Consider the following 19962-nt stretch of genomic DNA (forward strand, 5'->3'; position numbering starts at 1 on the left):
GTAAACTGTGGTCAATGTCATGAGACAAAGTGTATGTGAACTGCTGTATGGAAAGTGAATTTGCTCTGTAAATCTTCACCCAAATCACAATTAAAAAAAAAAAAGTGAAACGAAAAAGAATAAAATAAATAAATAAAAGAATTCTATACACCTGAGAAAGCGCTAACTTCCCAGGTGGACAACTTTAGCAGTCAGGAGCTACTCTACTCAGTTGCTCACAGCATATTCCACCACAGGGTTTACAAAGACTTATGAACTAGAAAAGCCACACCAAGTAATTTACTACACCTCACTAATTAACATAAAATCCAATAACAAATCCATTACATGTTCAAATAACTATCACATTTTTATGAAAAATATTATTTTCCAAAACAAAAGTTTAGTGGTACTGCTTACTGCTCCAGCTGTGAGGATTTGTTTTATGTCAAGGTGTAATCCATACTGAAAGTTGTAGTTTTTGATTTTCATCAGTAAGTGCTTCAAGTCCTCTTCACTTTCAGCAAGCATTATCTGTCATTTGCATATCACAGGTTTTTAACTAGTCTTTCTCCAATTCTAACACCACCTTCTTCTTTATAAAGCTAGGATTATTTACTCAGTATAGAGAACGAATAAGTCTGGTGAAAGGATAAGACCCTGGTGCACACCTTTCTTGAATTTAAACCATTTAGTATCCCCTTGTTCTGTTCAAACAAGTGCCTCCTGAGCTACATACAGGTTACACATAAGCAGAAAAATAAGTGTTCTGGAATTCTCTTTCTCCACAATGATAGATATATCATTCTTTATGATCCACACAGTCAAATAAATGCCTCTGCACAATCAAGAAAATACCAGGTAAACATCCTTCTGGAACTGTCTGACTTTCAACCAAGATCCATCTGACATTAGCAATGCTCCCTCATTCCATATTCTCTTCTTGAATATTCCATAGTCAAGCCATATCCTGGCTTGAATGTCTGACAGATCCTTGTCAAAATACTGCTGCAACATTTTTCTAATTATCTTCAGCAAAATTATATTTACACGATATTAATTATACTGTGCGATAATTTCTGCATTCTACTGGATCATTTTTCTTTGAAATGAATATATAGTTCTTTTCCATTGGTTGGCCAGGTAGCTGTCTTTCAAATGTCTTGACATAGACAAGTGAGCACTTCCAGCATTGCAGCCATTTGTTGAAGCATCTCAACTGGTATCGCGTCAATTCCTGAAGCCTTGTTTTTCACCAGTGCCTTCAATGCAGCATGGACTTCTTTCTTCATAATTTATTAATTCTTGATTACATGCTACCTCTTGAAATGGTTAAAAGTCGACCAATTTCTTTTGGTACTGTAACTCTATATATTCCTTCCATCTTCTTTTGATACTTCCTGCATAGTTCAGGAATATGCACGTAGTATGTGCATAATTTGCACATAGAATACTTCAATATTGTAACTTGAAGCTTGAACATTTTTGTTCTTCCATTTTTGTGTTCTAACTCCAGGTCTTTGTACACTTCACTACAATACTTTACCTTGATTTCTTTGAAATCTTTGTTCAGTTCTCTGAGTTCATCATTTCCTCTGTTCACTTTAGCTACTGTATGTTCAAGAGCAACTGTGGTACAGGGAACTACGTGGTATGGCTCTTCTAGCCATGGTCTTTATGACTCCCACTGGGTTGATGGGTGGAAGTATACAAACATAAGGTGCTTTTGGCCCAAGAGGGCTAGATAGCTTGTTAATAATGTAAATAAGGTACATGGCATAATTTTGGGAATGGGACCATAGAAATAAGGTGTACTTTAACCCTAATGTGGAGACTGGTCTATTTTGTCACTCCTGTAGGCTTAAAAGGAGACCTCACAGAGGCAAAAGAGGGGAATCCTATTCGCAGTAACAAGGAGACAGGAGTACAGCATGTCTTTGGACCCAAGATCCCTGTGCTGAGAGATAGCAGGGAGACCAGGGCAGCAGAACTAGGATACTAGCATGAGACAGAGCACTGGCTTGACTGCCCACAGAGCAAGAAAGCTGAGTGCCTTGGGCAGAGTGGAGTGCACAGGGTGGACATCAGGCCAAGAGGCCAATGGCCAAAGAGACATGTCTGAGGGCACAGCAGAAGGGAGACTGTCCTAATAAAAGAACTGTATCCTGAGTGCATTCCTGAACCTAAATTGTAACCTGTTACTTCCCTAATAAACTCCACAATACTGAGTATTATCTGTGAGTTCTATGTGGCCACTGCAACAAATTATCAAACCCAGCATAGAAGTAGAGAGTGCTGTGGGAGGGATGCTTGGTGTCAGATTTAGGGGAAAAAAGGGGGGGGGGGGGGGGGGGGCAGCTGCATGTCTGACTTCCCCCTCACAGTAATCAGCCTAGGGCTGCTGATGGTAATTCCATCTCCCCATGGTGTAGTTAATAAAAGTCAGAGGAGGATGCCACCCCACACTTTTTGGCAGCAAGTTTCAGAGTCTCTTCTGACATCCATTTTAGTTTTTTATTTACTGTCTTTTAAACAACCTTCTGCTTTCTTCATGTATTATGTCCTTAATGTCATCCCACAATTCATCTAACATTCAAGTCAATATTACACAAAAACACCTATTGATGAGTACTTTAATTTCTAAGTCTGTACCTCACAATTTAACAATTCACTATAAAGCAAAAACCAAACCCACTGCCACTGAGTCAATTCCAACTCATAGCAACGCTTATTGGGTTTCTGAGGTGATAAATCTTTATGAAAGTAGATTGCACCGTCTGCAGAGGGATTGGTGGGTTTGAACCACCAACCTTCTGGTTAGCAGTCAAATGCCTTAGGCACTGTGCCACCAGAGTTTTTGTTAACTGCATACTCATTAAATTACCATACTGCATTCGTTTAAGTTTTATATTCTTAAACAGGTTACAGACCAGACCAAACCACATGCCATCCAGACAATAACAACTCATGGTAACTTTCTATGTGTCAAGTCAGATTACAAGCTTTCGTAAAATGAAAACAGGATTCAATAATTTTAGTTAGAACACACTGACCACCCATTTTCTGCAAATTTAATATTAAGGTAAATACAAAAAGGTCTTTAAAAAAAAAAAAAACTCATAATTGAGAAATAAATAGAAGCCTCTGTAAACTTGAAGAGTATACATATATTTTCTGTGAAAATTGATATGCTTTGATCAAGACTGATTTAAGAAAAAAAACATTCAGAACAATACCTGGAAGTAATTTTCCCCCTTCTCAGGCTCCTGAAAGACTCACAATTCATTTGTGAATTCTCAGATACAAACAATCAGTCTCAATAGCCTTATAGCTTAGGAAGGGAGAAGAAAAGATTTCAATCCTTTTCTATCAATCTAAATTCACTTTATTGAATTAGCTTTCTTCACAGAGCAATAATATTACTAGAAATTATAACATCCTTTACATGCAGATTATTTATAGTGATCTCAATTTAGTTACCTAAAACAACAAAAAATAATAATAAATTTCCAGTGAAATCTATGTCCAGAAAAAAAAAAATATTTAAACTGACTGAAGAAGGCAGAAGTTTACAAACTATAAAAGATGTCATCTTCTTATGAACAATTTTTAGTAATTTTACTTTAATCAATAAGAATAGCATTACTTGTTAGAACTGAGCTGATGTTCTTTTTAAAAACACAAAACAATGCCTAATTCCTTTCACATAGAAATTACAATTACTTGAACAATGAAATTTGTTATCATGTATTTTACAGTTAATAACTGGAAAATCTAACAATTTAAAGACCACATCTTATCTAAACTGTGTCAGTATCTCTTATTATAAAACATGACAAATTATGGAAAACAATGCTAAGAATGGGAATTCCAGAACACTTAATTGTGCTCATCCAAAAACTATACACAGATCAAGCAGCAGCAGCTATTTGAAAAGAACAAGACGATACCACATGTTTAAAATCAAGAAAGATGTGTGTCTGGGTTGTATTCTTTCACCACACTTATTCAACCTGTATGTGGAGCAAATATCCAAGAAGATAAGACTTTATGAAGAAAAACATAGCTTCAGAATTGGAGGAAGACTCATTAACCACCTACAGTGGTACAGAGATGACATATTCACCTTGCTTGCTATAAGTGAAGAGGATTTAAAGCACTTACTGATGAAGATCATCACAACTGGACCAATATGCACCATCATGAAATACACAGAATATACTGAGTTGTCAATGATTTCATTTTACTTGGATTCACAATGCTCTCCCATGGAAGCCACAATCAAGAAATCAAACAACATATTATATTGGGCAACTCTGCTGCAAAAGACCTCTTCAAAGTATTAAAAAGCAAAGATGTCACTTTGAGGACTAAGGTACACCTATCTGATCCAAGCCATAGTATTTTCAATCACCTCCTATGCATGTGAAAGCTAGGCAATGATCAAGGAAGACCAAAGAAGAACTGATATATTTGAATTACAGTGATGGCAAAGAATACAAAGCATACCATAGACTGCCAGAAGAACAAACCAATATATTTTAGATAAGTACAGCCAAAATGCTCCTTAAAAGTTAAAGGATGGTAAGACATCATCTCACTTACTTTTGGACATGTTATCAGGAAGGACCAGCCCCTGGAGAGAGACATCATGCTTGGTAAAGCTGAGGTTAGCTAAAAAGAGGATACCCCTCAATGAGACAGACTTACACAGTAGCTGTAACAACGGGCTCAAACACAGTAAAAATTGTGAGGATGGCACAGGACTGTGCAGTGCTTCATTCAGTTGTGCATGGGGTCACTAAGAATTGGAGCAGACTCAATGTACCAGCAACAACTAAACAGATTTAAAGCATACTTATAAATGTTAAAGTTGTATGTATATATATATGTAAAATGCAACACAACTACAGAGCAGAAATTAGCTACCATTTACTAAGCGAGCCAGCCAGGTACTATTTAATCTGCACAATCTTATAATAATAGCATCACTAACTCTTCGAATGCCAGCCACAAGCTCGGACCACCTCTATCCCAATACACCCAAGGCTCCCTCACATCTTACCTGCTAGCTACGACATCTGAGGGTTACCTCTACCCGCAAAGGCTACCAGTTGTAAACTCAGGGATCTCCCAACACCCTCCCCCCCCCTACTTATGACCAACTGGCTCCCAAAACTCCCGTTAAGTTCAACAATTCACTGTAAACTCAGGGATCCCCAACACCCTCCCCCCCACTTATGACCAACTGGTTCCCAAAACTCCCATAAGTTCAGCAATTCACTGGAAAAACTCAAACAGCTCATAGAAAACAATATATTTGCAATTATAGTTTTACTGTAGGTAAAAAGAATACAAATGAAAAGACACATGTGGCAACATCTGAGAGGGTTCCCAACACAGAGCTTCTATGTCCCGAGGGATGCACTACCCTCCCAGATACACTGATATCTCTCACCAACCAGGAGGCCTATAAAGTATCAGTGTCCAGAGCTTTTATTAGGGGTCACATTCCAAAAAGACCAGATCCACTGCCATCAAATCAATTCCAACTCATAGCAACCTTACAGGAGAGAGTAGAACTACTCTGTAGGGTTTCCAAGGCTATAAATCTTTATGGAAGCAGACTGCCTCATCTTTCTTCCACAGACCTGCTAGGGGGTTCAAACCACCAAACTTATGCACAGCAACCTAATTCTTAATCACTGCTGCACGACCAGAGCTCATCTGAGGGTCATATTATGTAATACAAACTCCATTCCCTCTTCCTTGAGGTAGGTCATTATCACCAGGTGATCAGGAAATAACACACAGTGGGTCTTTCTGGTCTGGCCAGTCCCCACATCAGAGTCACCTCATCATCTCCCCTAACCTATTAGGTGTGTCCCGGAGTCACTCCAACAAATTCAAGGACCTAGAAGAGATGGACAAATTTCTAGAAATACAAGACCCACCTAATCTAAGCCAGTGTGAGATAGAGTACTTGAACAGACCCATAATAAAAGAAGAAATTGAGCAGGTCATAAAAAAAACTTCCCACAAGAAAAACTCCTGGCCCAGATGGCTTAACTAGAGAATTCTATCAAACGTTCTGGGAAGAGCTGACACCTATACTACTCAAACTACTCCAGAACACAGAAAGTGATGGAATATGCCCAAATTCATTTTATGAAGCAAACATAACACTGATACCAAAACCAGGGAAAGACACCACTAAAAAGGAAAACTAGAGACCAATATTCCTCATGAATATAGACACAAAAATCTTCAACAAAATCCTAGCCAACCGAATTCAACATATCAAAAAAATAATAATCATGACGAAGTGGGATTCATACCAACATCGGTAGAAATAACAGAAGATAGAAACAGAGACCCATAGGGGCTCCAGATACTGGAGTTAGCTGACATAGATTTAAAATAAATAGAGACCAAGAGTCTGAAGCATAATCAATTGGAGGTCCCTGAAGGTAAACTGCTTAAACAGAAGCCCCACTCAGGACTCTGGCCCCTAAGGCATATTCGTCTCACCACACCCAGAGCCCCAAATTACTAAACTGCTGGAGGGGGTTATCCCATGGTTTAGAAACAACTGTGGATAGCCACAGAGTAAATCCAAGCTCTTCAGCATCTGTGAACTGTGCTGAACATCTCTATTGTTGTGTGGGCTTATTCAAAGTCAGGCATGATTTGAAATTCTGTTATGCCTTAATAAAATTAGCAGAAAATTCAAGGTATGTTTCCCAGTCCCTAGTGTTTGCAGTGGAACTCTGGTAGCATAGTGCCTAGGGCACTTACTTGACTGCTAACCAGAGGGCTGGTGGCTCATACCAACCAGCCACTCCTCAGAAGAAAGGCTGGGCAATCTACTTCCATAGTGATACTGCCTCAGAAACCCAAGGAGGGGTCACTATGAGTTGGGTCCAACTTGAGGGCACATAACAACACAACAACATGCAAAGATGGTTCAACATCAGAAAAACAATCAATGTAATCCAACACATGAACAAAACAAAACAAAAGAACCATATGACCATATCAATCAATGCAAAAAAGGTATTTGATAAAATCCATCACCCATTCCTGTAGAAAACACTCAGCAAAATATATGGATAGAAGGGAAAGTCCTCACCATAATAAAGGGCATATACACAAAACCAACAGCCAACCTTAATGTCAATGGACAAAGACTCAAAGCATTCCTCTTGTGAACAGGAACCAGACAAGGATGCCCTCTATCACCATTTCTATTTAACATTGTACTGGAAGTCCTGTTGTTGTTGTCATAGCCCATCGAGTCTGACCCGACTCATAGCGACCCCTCCTTGGGTTTCCAAGGCAGTATCACTACGGAAGTAGATTGCCCAACCTTCCTTCCAAGGAGTGGCTGATGGGTTGAACCGCCAGCCTTCTGGTTAGCAGTCAGATGCCTTAGGCACTAGGCTACCAGAGATCCCCATTGGAAGTCCTAGCCAGGGCAATAAGGCAAGAAAGAGAAATAAAGGCATCCATATTGGCAATGGGCTATCTCTATTTGCAGATGACATGATCCTATATATAGAAAACCCAAGAGACTCAGCAAAAAAATTACTGGAACTAATAGAAAGGTTCAGCAAAGTGGCAGGATACAAGGTCAACATACAAAAATCAGTTGGCTTCCTCCCCCCCATCAATAAAGAGGCCTCTGAAACGGAAATAAGGAAAATAATACCATTTACAATAGCTACCAAAAAGATAAAATAGGAATAAATCTTACCAGGGACACAAAAGATCTATGCAAGGAAAACTATAAAACACCACTACAAAAAACTACAAGTGATCAACATAAGTGGAAGAACATACCATATTCATGGATAGGGAGATTGAATTTTAATGAAAATCTCAATACTAGCCAAAGCAATCTATACATGCAATGCAATCTCGATCCAGATTCCATCAACATTCTTTAAGGCCATGGAAAAACCAATCACTAATTGCACATGGAAAGGAAAGAAACCTGAGATAAGCAAAGCACTGCTGAAGAAGAAAAACTAAATAGGTCTCACACTCCCAGATCTCAAAACCTACTATATAACCACAGTGGTCAAAAACAACACAATATTAGTACAATGATAGACAGACTAATGGAACAGAATCAAAAACCCATCCATCTATGGACAGCTAATCTTTGATAGAGGACAAAAATCCATTAAATGGGAAGAGATACCCTCTTTAACAAATGGTGTTGGCAAAACTGGATATCCACTTGCAGAAAAATGAAATAAGACCCATACCTCCCCCTATACACATAAACAAACTCAAGTTGGATCAAAGCTTTAAAAGTAAAACCCAAAACTATAAAGTTCATCAAAGATAAAATAGGGGCAAATCTAGGGGCCCTAATTTACAGCATACATAGACTATCAAGCATAGCCCAAAATGCAGAAGCAGAAGAGAAACCAGATGACTGGGACCTTCTAAAAATTAAATTCTATGTGCATCGAAAGACTTCTCCAAAAGGATAAAAAGAGAATCTACAGACTGGGAAAAAATATTTGGCTGTCACATACCTGACAAGGGCCTTATCTCCAAAATTTATAGAAAACTTAAACACCTCAAACCAAAAAGGCAAACAATCCAATACAAAAATGGGCAAAGGACATGAACACACACTTCATGAAAGATTTACAGGTGGTCTACAAACATGAGTAAATGCTCATGATCACTAGCTATTAGAGACAGGCAAATCAAAACAACAATAAGATATCATCTCACCCCAGCAATGACAGCAAATTTCAGTAAGACAGAAAAAAACAAATGCTGGCAAGGATGCAGAGAGATTAGAACTCTTACACAATGCTGGTGGAACTACTGTGGAAAAAGGTATGGCATTTCCTTAAAAAACTGAAAATAGTTTTTTAGTTTTTAGTTTGGTGCCATTACCACTGGCACCAAACATTAGGCTACTGGTAAATGCACAGACAGACAAGAAGATCAGGTGGGGGTTAGCAAACAGGAACATACCCAAGACCAAGGATAGATTTGGCTATCTATCCATTTGATTCAGCAATTCCATTACTAGGAATATGCCCTAAAGAGGTGAGAGATAGGACACGAATAAACATATGCACACCCTTATTCATCACAGCACAATTCACTATAGCAAAGAGATGGGAACAACCTAAATGCCCATCAAGAGATGACTAGATAACCAAACTATGGTACATTCACACAATGGACTACTATGCAACATTAAATAATAAAGAAGACACGAATCATCTCACAATGTGGATGATTTGGAGGACATTATGCCAAGTGAAAAAAGTCAATCACAGAAGGACAAATATTGCATGAACCCATTATCATAAAAAGTCAAGGAAAGGTTTACTCAGGAAAGGAAATTCACTTTGTTGGTTACTAGGGATGGGAAGGAAAAGGAGGGAAATTTTCAGAATAGTTGGGGGGGGTCACGTTTGATTTGGGTGAGAGGAGGGGATGGTATGGAAAGAGTCTGTGACCAACATGGTGACAACAGGGAAAGGATGGACACATAAACATGCACAAAGATGCGGACAACAGAGGCAAATAGTATTACATGCACAACACTGCATTGCCACTGGCACCAAACACTAGGCTACAGGCAAATGCACAGACAGATGAGAAGATCAGGTGAGGGTTGGCAAACAGAAACATACCCAAGAACAAGGATAGATTTGGCTAAAGAGTTTAAAAAAAAAAAAACAGAATACAGTACCTTTTCTCTGGTATCACTTTTAACTTGCTCATCTTGAGTTACTTCATTTCAACATTGCAGATAATCTAAAAGAAAAATGTTAATAGATATTAAACACTTATGTAAGCCTGTTTTCTATACATTAGAAGTCATAAAAGCTAAACAACTAAAAGTTCTTCATTATGGGCAAAGCAAAATGACACTGGAAATCAAAAGTGACTATTTGGGTTGTATGTGCTTCAGGCAGATCATTTCAGTGTACAATGTGTGACTATTAAATTACTTAAAATCAGCCAGTGAAATGTTACCAAAGTCCCAGAACTACAAAAATGCAGATACTTAACATACCTTATAATCTAGTGTTAAGATTTGAGACAATTCAAATTATGTCACCCATTCTTGCAATCCTTCTTTAAATACGCAAACCCACCAGCAGTATTAGTCTATGACTAGTATAGTTATTGTCTACCATTCATACAGTAGTCAAATACTGGTAAAAAGGTACAATTATTTCTATATGAGAGCATTTTTTAATTAATAATAAATTGTTTAGGCAGTTTAAAAACCTTATACAGCATTATTTTGTTTAATACACTTAGTGTCCATTTTTATTCAATACAGATTTCCTCATTAGGAAGTACACATTATCCATTTTAAAAGAACTTCCGATCTGGATTCACACAATTTCTATAATTTTTCAGGTTCATGTTGCAATTATTCCTTTTAATTTTATATATCAATGCTTAATGAAGTCGAATTTTATGACAGCACTAGAAAGGGAAACATTATTTCCAATTCAAGTAAATCACATATTTATGTAACATTTAGTAATGCTATAGGTTAAAGGCCAACATGCAAAAAATCAGACTTTGAGTTGTTATTAATGGAATTAGAAGACACAAGTACTATGGATCTTTTTCTTCAATAACAAAGAACTTTTATGTCAACAAATATGAGATCCTTTATTTTTATCAACCCCATTACCTTTTTTAAAAATGACTACAAAATTATAGTAACTTTTTTTAATTTTCCAATTGAATTGGTGGCACAGTGCCTAAGGCATTTGACTGCTAACCAGAAGGCTAAAGGTTCAAACCCATCAGCCACTCCATGGAAGGAAGATCAGGCAATCTATTTCCATAAAGATTTATCAACTTGGAAACCCAAAGGGGGTCGCCATAAGTCTGATTCAACTCGATCGCAGTAAGTTCAATTGTTTTTTGGGGGTATATATTCAGAGGAGAAAAAGATTTTATGTGCTTGCAAAAGGGTTGGGGCTGCCAAAATCAGAAGTTTAAATCACTTCTACTTGTTGAGTGGTTAAGACTTTATCTGTTGTTGTTGTGTTGTTATGTGCCATCGAGTCGGATCCTAGTCATAGCGACCCCTCCTTGGGATTCCGAGGTAGTATCACTATGGAAGTAGATTGCCCCATCTTCCTTCCGAGGAGTGGCTGGTGGGTTTGAACCTCCAGCCTTCTCGTTAGCAGTCAAGTGCCTTAGGCACTATGCTACCAGAGCTTCCAAGACTTTATCTAGAGCGACATAACTGACTAACATTAATCTTTTCAACTCTGCCAATGCTAATAAAATTCACAATGAACTAGTCATGAGTGGTGTTGTTAAGACTTTATCTAGAGCTACATTAACAACACCATTCATGACTAGTTCATTGTGAATTTTATTAGCGTTGACAGAGCTGAAAAGATTGATGTTGGTCAGTTATGTCATAACCAACACTACTTCAGCAGTTAAGGAAAGATTCAAAATTCCAGTTCACACAGTGCAACACAGGCAATTCTCTCCTCTCCCTCCAGGGACTGGATTTAAAAAGACAGTAAGGAAATAATGTTATGCTTAAGCCCAAAGTGACAAGAAAGAAACCTGCGGAAGGATGACAGCTACAGGTAGAGGATAACAAGGTGAGAAAATTCATGGATGGAAAGGGCATTCTGCCCAGAAGAACCCAGGAAAGGACTTGCAAACGCTAAGTACAATAGAGAAAGAGACTAAGAAAGAGCTAACTAAAACTTTGTTATTACATATAACTTCCTATACCTCAATATCCCTGTTGTTGTTGTTGCTGATGTTGTTATGTGCCATTGAGTCGGATCGACTCATAGCAACCCCTCCTTGGGTTTCCAAAGCAGTATCACTATGGAAGTAGATTGTTCAACCTTCCTTCCGAGGAGTGGCTAGTGGGTTTGAACCACCAGCCCTCTGGTTAGCAGTCAAGTGCCTTAGGCACTATGCTACCAGAGCTCCTCAATAGCCCTAGAGTCCAATATTGTGGAAAATGCTAACTAAGCAAGCCAGTCATACAACTCATGGCAATAAGTGAAATCCTCACTAAAGAAACTGACAACCCCAAGAATTCTGCCTTCTGGAAGTCCCTCAAGAAAAGTCAGTTCTCAACCCCATCACCCTGGGGCTAAACCACTGAGATTGTCCACTTTTTACTGCTGAAGCCTAAGGGCAGAGAGCACATCAGAGTACCAGATACCCTATGCTGTTGAAGTTTCCCTTCATTTCAGTGTAGTGTAACAGAAAGAGCAGGCACCTAACAGCAAGTGTTGGATTTCACCAAGTTTGTGGTTTTGCCAAGCAAATATAATAAAGCAAGAACCTGTTGTCCTAATCGAACTGCCGACCTAGGGTTTGCAAGGCTGTCATCTTTGCCAAAGCAAACTGACTCATCTTTCTCTAGCATACCAGCTGGGCAATTCAAACACCCAACCTTTCAGTTAGCAACCAAATGCTTAATCACTGCACCACCAGGGTTCCTGACAAAGCAAGGGAGGGGCAATATTTGAGAGTTACTGAGAGCTTTGGCAAAGGAGTGATTATAATGAGTGGCCACAGCACTTAAGTATAACCTACACCTTCCCCTTTACTACATCATTTTCACGACCATATCATCATGCTGTTATTTTTATCTCTTTAGAGGAAAAACTTACTTTCTTGCTCCCACTTCCCCAATCCAGCTACTGCCCCATTTCTCTTCTCCTTATAGAAGAATATCAATGGCATATTATGCCTTACAAGAGCATCCCCAACCCTTACCCATCTAACCTCATCTCCTACAAAGTCTCCTTACTCACTTTGCTCCAGACACATTGCCTGGGCCTCCTTGTGTTTCTCCAGGACATCAAGTTCACTCTCAAACTATCTCCTCTGCCTGAAAAGCTCTTCTGCCAGAAATCCCAAGTAACTCCTTCCTTTCTTTTGCTCAAGTATCATCTCTTCATTAAAGCTTATTCCAAATAAATACCTGTCTCTTACCTATTGCCAAAGAGGCAAGGAGGCCTCATTTTCCGACCTCCTCTAACCTCATAAGAGGAAGACAGAATCACCGTCAGGAGCTCTGGTAGCATAGTGGCTAAAGCACTTGACTGCTAACCAGAAGGCTGGCGGTTCAAACCCACCAGCCACTCCTCGGAAGGAAGGTTGGGCAATCCTACTTCCGTAGTGATACTGCCTCGGAAACCCAAGGAGGGGTCGCTATGAGTCGGGGTCGACTCGACGGCACACCACACACACCACACACACAGCCCAAGGCCTATCCCTGCAAGGCCAGACATGCTGCCTCCCTCCGGCTCTTTCATCAACCCTGACACCAACTGTTGCTCCCGCAGCACACACCACTTCTCTGCTGGGTTCGATAATTCGCTGCAGTGGCCGCACAAAACTCACAGATTATAGGGTTTATTAGGGAACCAACAGGCTACAATTCAAGTTCAGGAACATGCTCAGTCTCTCTCAGCCCACCGTCTCTCAGCCAACAGTCTCTCTCAGTCTTTCCTAGCAGCGAGTGTCTCTTGGTGTCTCTCTCACAGCAGTGCGTATCTCTCAGTCTCAGCAATGTGTGTCTCTCGTGTGTCCCAGCTGGCAGTGAGAGACATTCCTTCTGCCTCTAGGAGGGCTCCTTTTGAGCCTGGAAGAGTGGCAAACTAACCAATCCCAACATCAGAATTCTATACACCTGAGAGACAGTGAACTTCCCAGAAGACTGCTTCATGCCACTCACAACAAAAATACTCCAGGTGGAAAACTTTAACAATCAGGAGCTACTCAGCTGCTCACAGCAAATTCCACCATGGCATTTACAAAGACTTATGGCTAGAAAAGCCACACTATGTAATTTACTACACTGCACCTATCTAGCAATTTTCTCTCCCCTCACTGCAATGTGGAATATGAAACCGTATCAAAGGACTTTTTATACTGTTATCCTAAAACTCATAGGTCTGAACTTTGAATGCATCTTTTACCTGTGCCTGAATTTATAACATCATACCTTGATCATTTAGAAAATATCAGTTCAATGAATTATCTGTATCTTTCAAAAGTTGACACATTTCATTATGTAATACCAAATCATACTTGTTAGTACCACCACCTATTCCATCAGAAACCTCTTAAAGTATTAATACCAAAACCAAAACCAAACCCACTGCCATCAAGTCAATTCCAACTCATAGCAATCCCCTCTGGGTTTCCAAGGCAGTTTACAGAAGTAGATTGCTCAGTCTTCCTTCCATGGAGTGACTGGTAGGACTGAACTGCCAACCTTCTGGTTAGCAGTCAAATGTCTTAGGCACTACACCACTAGAGCTCCTTCTTGAAGTGTCAGGAAGCTTTAGTATTAGATTATGACATGGTAGTGGATACCTGTGGTGGTTATGTTTGTGTGTCAACTTGGCTGGGCCTGGTTGAGTGGCTGGGCAGCTGGTGGTAGTTATTCCCCATGATGAGACTGGCAATCAACTCCATGGTGGGATCTACCACAAGCAGCTGAGTAGCTACCTTTGGGATGTGGTCTGCTTCCTGTATATAAGGAGAAGGCTTGGGAATGGGCTCTAGCTTATGGCACGCTTGGACCCTGCATGTAGCCGTGTCGTTGTTCAGCAGCCTGCCATGCTCTGACGATCCTGGCTGGGACTTTCAATGGACTTGAATCAATGGCCTGCCATGTTGTTTGGTAACATCAGCAGGACTGTGCCATTTTATTTATCGACCTTGGGCTTCTCAGCCTCAGCAGCCAGCAGCTGTCTGAGTGAAGAAACACCTCTAGCTCCAGTGGGCCAGAAGCAGAAGGCAGAGCTGAACCCCAAGGCTGAGGGGCTTTCACACAGCCCCTAGAGCCTGGCACTTTGAACTCAGACTTCTAGCCTCCAAACTGTAAGAGAATAAACTCCTGTTTGTTAAGGCCATCCCATTTGTGGTATATGTACTAGGTAACCAAAACAATACCCATTTTCCAGAATGCAAATTTCTTCTTGAAAGCTCAAATTTTATCACTGGCAACAAATATGAGTGTCAATTGCTTCCTTGAAGTAACAAGTTCACTTCACTAGTTTCTGAGAAAATGGTCAAAATACCCAAATCTGAAAATCTATAGTCTTTGAGATACTCTTTCAAGTAAAAATGGTGTTTCGTGAAAAAGAAGCTAGTTCAAGTTCTCAATTAAACAGTTACAAAAGCACTTTTCCTCAGACAGCTATCAACCATCTTAAGTCAATATACAGCAGAAATGCTTCATGTGTATTACCCATTTCATCACCAGTAACCAGCTGCCGTCAATCAATCCCGATTCATGGCAACCCCATGTGTGTCAGAGTGGAACTGTGCTCTACAGGGTTGTCTATGGCTGATTGTTCAGAAGCAGATCATCAGCCTGTCTCCCAAGGTGCCTCTGGGTGGACTTGAACTTCCAACCTTCTGGTCAGCAGTTGAGTGCATGAACTATTTGCACCATCCAAGACACCACAGAATATTAAAAGGTTATCTACTTAACAGCAAAGATGTCACTTTGAAATCTAAGGCGCATCTGAACCAAGCCATGATATCATCAATAACCTCATATGCATGTAAACGCTGGACAAATAAGGAAGACCGAAGAACTGATGCATATGAATTGTGACGCTGGTGAAGAATATTGAAAATACCATGGAACGCCAGGAGAAAGTACAAATGTGTCCTGGAAGAAGTACAGTTGGAATGCTCCTCAGAAAAGAGAATGGCCTCATCTATTTTGGTCATGTTGTCAGAAGGGATCAGTCTCTGGAGAAAGATATCATGTTTGGTAAGGCAGACGGTCAGCGAAAGAGAGGAAGACTGTCAACAAGATGGGCTGACACAGTGGCTGCAAAGATGGGCTCAATCACAGCAAAGACTGTGAGGATGGCACAGGACCAGAAAGTGTTTCCTTCTGCTACAAAAAGGGTTGCTATGAGCCACGGCTGACTAAACAGCATCACAACATACTTAAGGGCTGTGATTTACTAAAATTTATCATTTTCACTGTTTCTTAGTTAAGCTGGCTTTATTTTTATTTATTTTTTTTTAATGGCTGGTATTTGGTGGTAAAAAAAAAATACTATAGTGCAGTTTAGTGCCACTACCTTAATTTCTTCCAGGATGTCAGTAATTTTATGCATCATTATGCCACACAAGTATAAATGTTAATACAGTGTAGGAAAGATTAACATATTAGTATTATTATGAAAACCATTTTGACCTTGTAGACCTCTCGGAAAGAAGGTGTCTGTTGACCACATCAGAGAACTTCTGGTTCAAGTCATAAATAGGATTCCTACCAAACTTTTATCTGGAAGCAAAGTGGCAGTGACAATGAATGTCTACAATGTTTTTGTTCCAGACATTCAGGCCCTGATAATGGCTTTATTAGAAAAAAAATATATTTTTAAGTACACTAAGTTTTTCATGGAAAGTTAAAAGGTTTCTTAGAGTCTCAGAAAGGTGCTAATCCAAGAGGACTATAGCGTTAGGAATCTGAAATGCCACTTTCTAAAATCAAAAAACAAATCTAGTAATACATTTCTCCACGGATGTTCAAAGCTAATTCTTTTACATTTTACATATTAAACAATTAATGAAGGCACAGTGTGAAGGCTCAATCAACATCCAACTCATAAGCATCACCCAGTAGTTGTCATTAGACTAGATTTACAAAATGTAAACCAATGACACTCTTCTCACTATATTATTATTTTGTTTTGAAATAGTTATTTTCCATTAAAAATGTTGTCTGTATTAATATGTAATGGGTTTATAATTGTCATTTTTAAATGAATGAAAGTTTTTATATTTATTTTAACTTACAATACAGTAAATACAGATATAATCCACAAAAGCTGTTTAGGTTCTCAATTTTTTAAGCGTGCAAAAAGATCCTGAGATCAAAAAGCTTGAGAACATTTAAAGAATAGAGTATTAATATCAGATCTTTGCAAAATAAAAACAAGAAGTGTGTAAAATCATTAATTAAAAGTTTCCCAGGAAAATTCCATCAAAGCTAAAGAGGAACACAGCATCAAATCAAAACTAATCACACTCTTGGTAATATCAAAAAAGAAAAAAAAAAAAAAACAGTGGTTAGATAGGAGTAATTGTCTATATCCTGAAAACATCATGCAATATCCTAATCAGATAAAGACATACATGGCCATTAATATTTTAATAGGTACTATTTTTGATGGCAAGGAGCTCTGACTGGTTTATCCATTACTATCTATTCTACTCATTGTTCAGCTTCTAAGTAGTGGGGCCTTGAAGCAAGAAGGTATTTTAGAAGGTGAATACTGTGAAGGAAGTTTAAAAAAGAAAAAACCTAAAATGTAGACTGCAGCAAATAATTACTTAAGCTCACAAGTTCTAAGACCTCTTTTTCCTCTGCTAAACCTGCTGTCATCGAGTGAATCCTAACAGGGCGATCCCATGTGTTACAAACTAGAACTGCTCCATAAGGTTTTCTTGGCTATACTCTTAATGAACGCAGACTGCCAGACCCTTACCCGTGGTGCTGCTGGGTGGGTTCAAATTGTCAACCTTTAGGTTCTACCTGAACACAAACCATCTGCATCATACAGGACCTTCCCTCTGCTAGTGAAGGTAAAATCATTATTATACAGCAGTCTAATTAGGCTCCTCTAAAAAGAATAATGTCTCCATTCAAGTCAACTGAAAAAGTTTTATAAAACTTGTACAGAAATTTAATTTATATCACTATATGTAAATGTCTTGCAATATTTGCTAATTAACAGCTTTATGCCTACTCCTTCCTTTCAGAGTTGAGAGTGAAACTGCAGTTCTAAATATGTGATGGATCAATTCAAGGGAGAGTTCTGAGGTCACTAAAAATGAACTTATAATTTCAGTGCAGAAACTCAAGGGAAATGGGACTACAAACTGAATAAGAACTCTGAGATAAAGATGAGAACTAAGGAGTAGATGAAGCATTGCTAACTACAGTAATTCTACTTAAGAAATGCTTATAGTTTTTTAAGGGTTTGGTTTGGTTTTGCTGAACAGCTGGCACATGTTTTAAAGTATTATTTTAAAGTGCCTTAAATTAATTACCTCTTATTTGGCCTACTGAACTGAAAACATCCCACAATACAATTGCAAAAATAACTTTCTCTTCTCAGGAAAAAGAAAATGAGCGATTTCTAAGAATAATTCAGAGGCTAACAAAGAAAGTGATAACTCAATTTACACAAAAACTGAAACAAGTCAAGAGCGGTCAAGAAAACAGTGTTAAAGTCCTAAGTACAAATTGTCATGTATTATAAGTAAACTCTGCTACATTTTTTAATACCTGAAGGGGAGAGGGGAAAACAAACACACACAATGACTACTACCAAAGAAAATTTACGCTGTATTATGGTGCTGGACCTTCAGGCACTTGAGCAAGCTGGACCAAAAGAGCAACTGGGTATCAGATGATCAACATCACATCAATTACACTATGATGTATTAAAACTCCTTCCTGTAACGGGGAACTAACTGCCCTAGAAAGGAAACCTACCAATTTAAAACTACACAGCACAAGGAGGAAAAATAACAGTAAAGCCAAGCAAGCTTTTGCATTTGCTTTACAGGAGTCCGTTAATGCTTTGCAATTGAGACTGCAACTCAGGAAAGGAGTAGCTAGAGTCTGCACTGTCATCTAGGGTGATATGATTCAGATTCAAATCAAACCCATAAGGCGACAAATTGTAAACAGAGAACACACTTCGGTGCAATCGATCCAGTGAGAAAAAACAAACACAATTATGGCCAATTTCACACCAACTCCCACCTTGCTCTCTGCTGGGTACCTAGGATTTCCAAAGCACAGGGACCCGAAATTCGTCTGGCCAGTTTACAAAGAGGGTGGGAGCTAGGGATGGCGAGGCAGGCGATGCGCCCGCCTCCGGCATCGCTGCCCCCCGGCTTCGCTCCGCGCTGCGTCTCCAGGGCCTTAGAGCAGACGCAGGGCAGAGGAGACGCCTCTCCTCGGAGACCGCGCCAGGGACCCTCTGCGGGGGAAAGGCGAACCGGAGGCGAGTGTCTGTGGTTGGGGGCGAAGGGAGACGTTCTCCATAAGCAAGTCAAAACCCCAGTCCTTTAGGAAATCTCCAGCAAAAGACTCCTTTACGGTCCACCCTGCCCCCATAAGACACGCGTTACACAATCTGTCAGGTGAGGGGCGGAGGGGTCCCCGGGCACAGACTGCGGCGAGCACCAGGATGCCGGGCACCGGGCCTCTCCGGCACCCTGGACGCCGCCCGCCGCTCCCGCGACCCAGAGAAAGCGAAGGGGCTGCCGGGCAGGCGGGAAAGCTGCGGTCAAGGGGTAGCCCCTCCGACGCGCGATGGCAGCGGGGATTCTCACCAGCTCAGGATGGGACGCTGGCAAGAACTGGGCAGAGCCGCAACACTGGCTCGGCGGCGCCACCGGATCCTCTCTGGGCGCAAAGCAGATCCCTCGCCGCCCGCCGCCCGGTGTTTTCATACAAACCCCGGTAGCAGGCGAGGCGGAGGCGGCGGCGGAGGCGGCGGCGGCGGCGGCGGCGGCGGAACCTGCCTACATCCCCGTCAACGTCAGCGCGGCGCCCCGCCCACCGCACGCCTCTGGCGGGGGGAAGGGCGGGTCGCACTCGCGGGCACGCTAAGGAGAGTCTGCGCGCGCCACCGGACCCGATCCCTGCAGACATGGGCGGTGGCGCGGTCAGCTGCCAACTAACCGAATGGGTCAGCTTGCGGCCAAATCAGGGTCCTGTACGCACCCTGCAAGGGTCACCGTCTTTTCCTGAAATTGAGCCGGCGCCCTCCCCACTCCGCCCCGCAGCACCACCAATCACCGCACTCAGTTAAATGGCTTTTAGCTACACGGGGCCAGCGATTCTTAACTCTCCCCACGTGGTGGCGGGGAATCACATAAGACCCTGGGGACCGCGGTAAAGCTTAGACCTTCCCTGACCTCAAG

The 19962-nt window shown here is 40.5% G+C and overlaps 1 protein-coding gene across 1 annotated transcript in view; it reads right to left on the reverse strand.

The window, feature by feature from the left end:
* Window positions 1-19566, reverse strand: part of AGTPBP1 (ATP/GTP binding carboxypeptidase 1) — a 220846-nt gene extending 201280 nt beyond the window's left edge. The window contains 2 exon segments of the mRNA XM_042780650.1: window positions 19369-19415; window positions 19417-19566. Of these exon segments, the coding sequence (XP_042636584.1) occupies window positions 19369-19415; window positions 19417-19566 (197 nt within the window).
* Window positions 19567-19962: the final 396 nt, after the last annotated feature.

This window comes from Orycteropus afer, unplaced genomic scaffold (assembly GCF_000298275.1).
Source record: "Orycteropus afer afer isolate SDZICR_OR568_19922 unplaced genomic scaffold, OryAfe1.0 scaffold00005, whole genome shotgun sequence".
NCBI lineage: Eukaryota > Metazoa > Chordata > Mammalia > Tubulidentata > Orycteropodidae > Orycteropus > Orycteropus afer.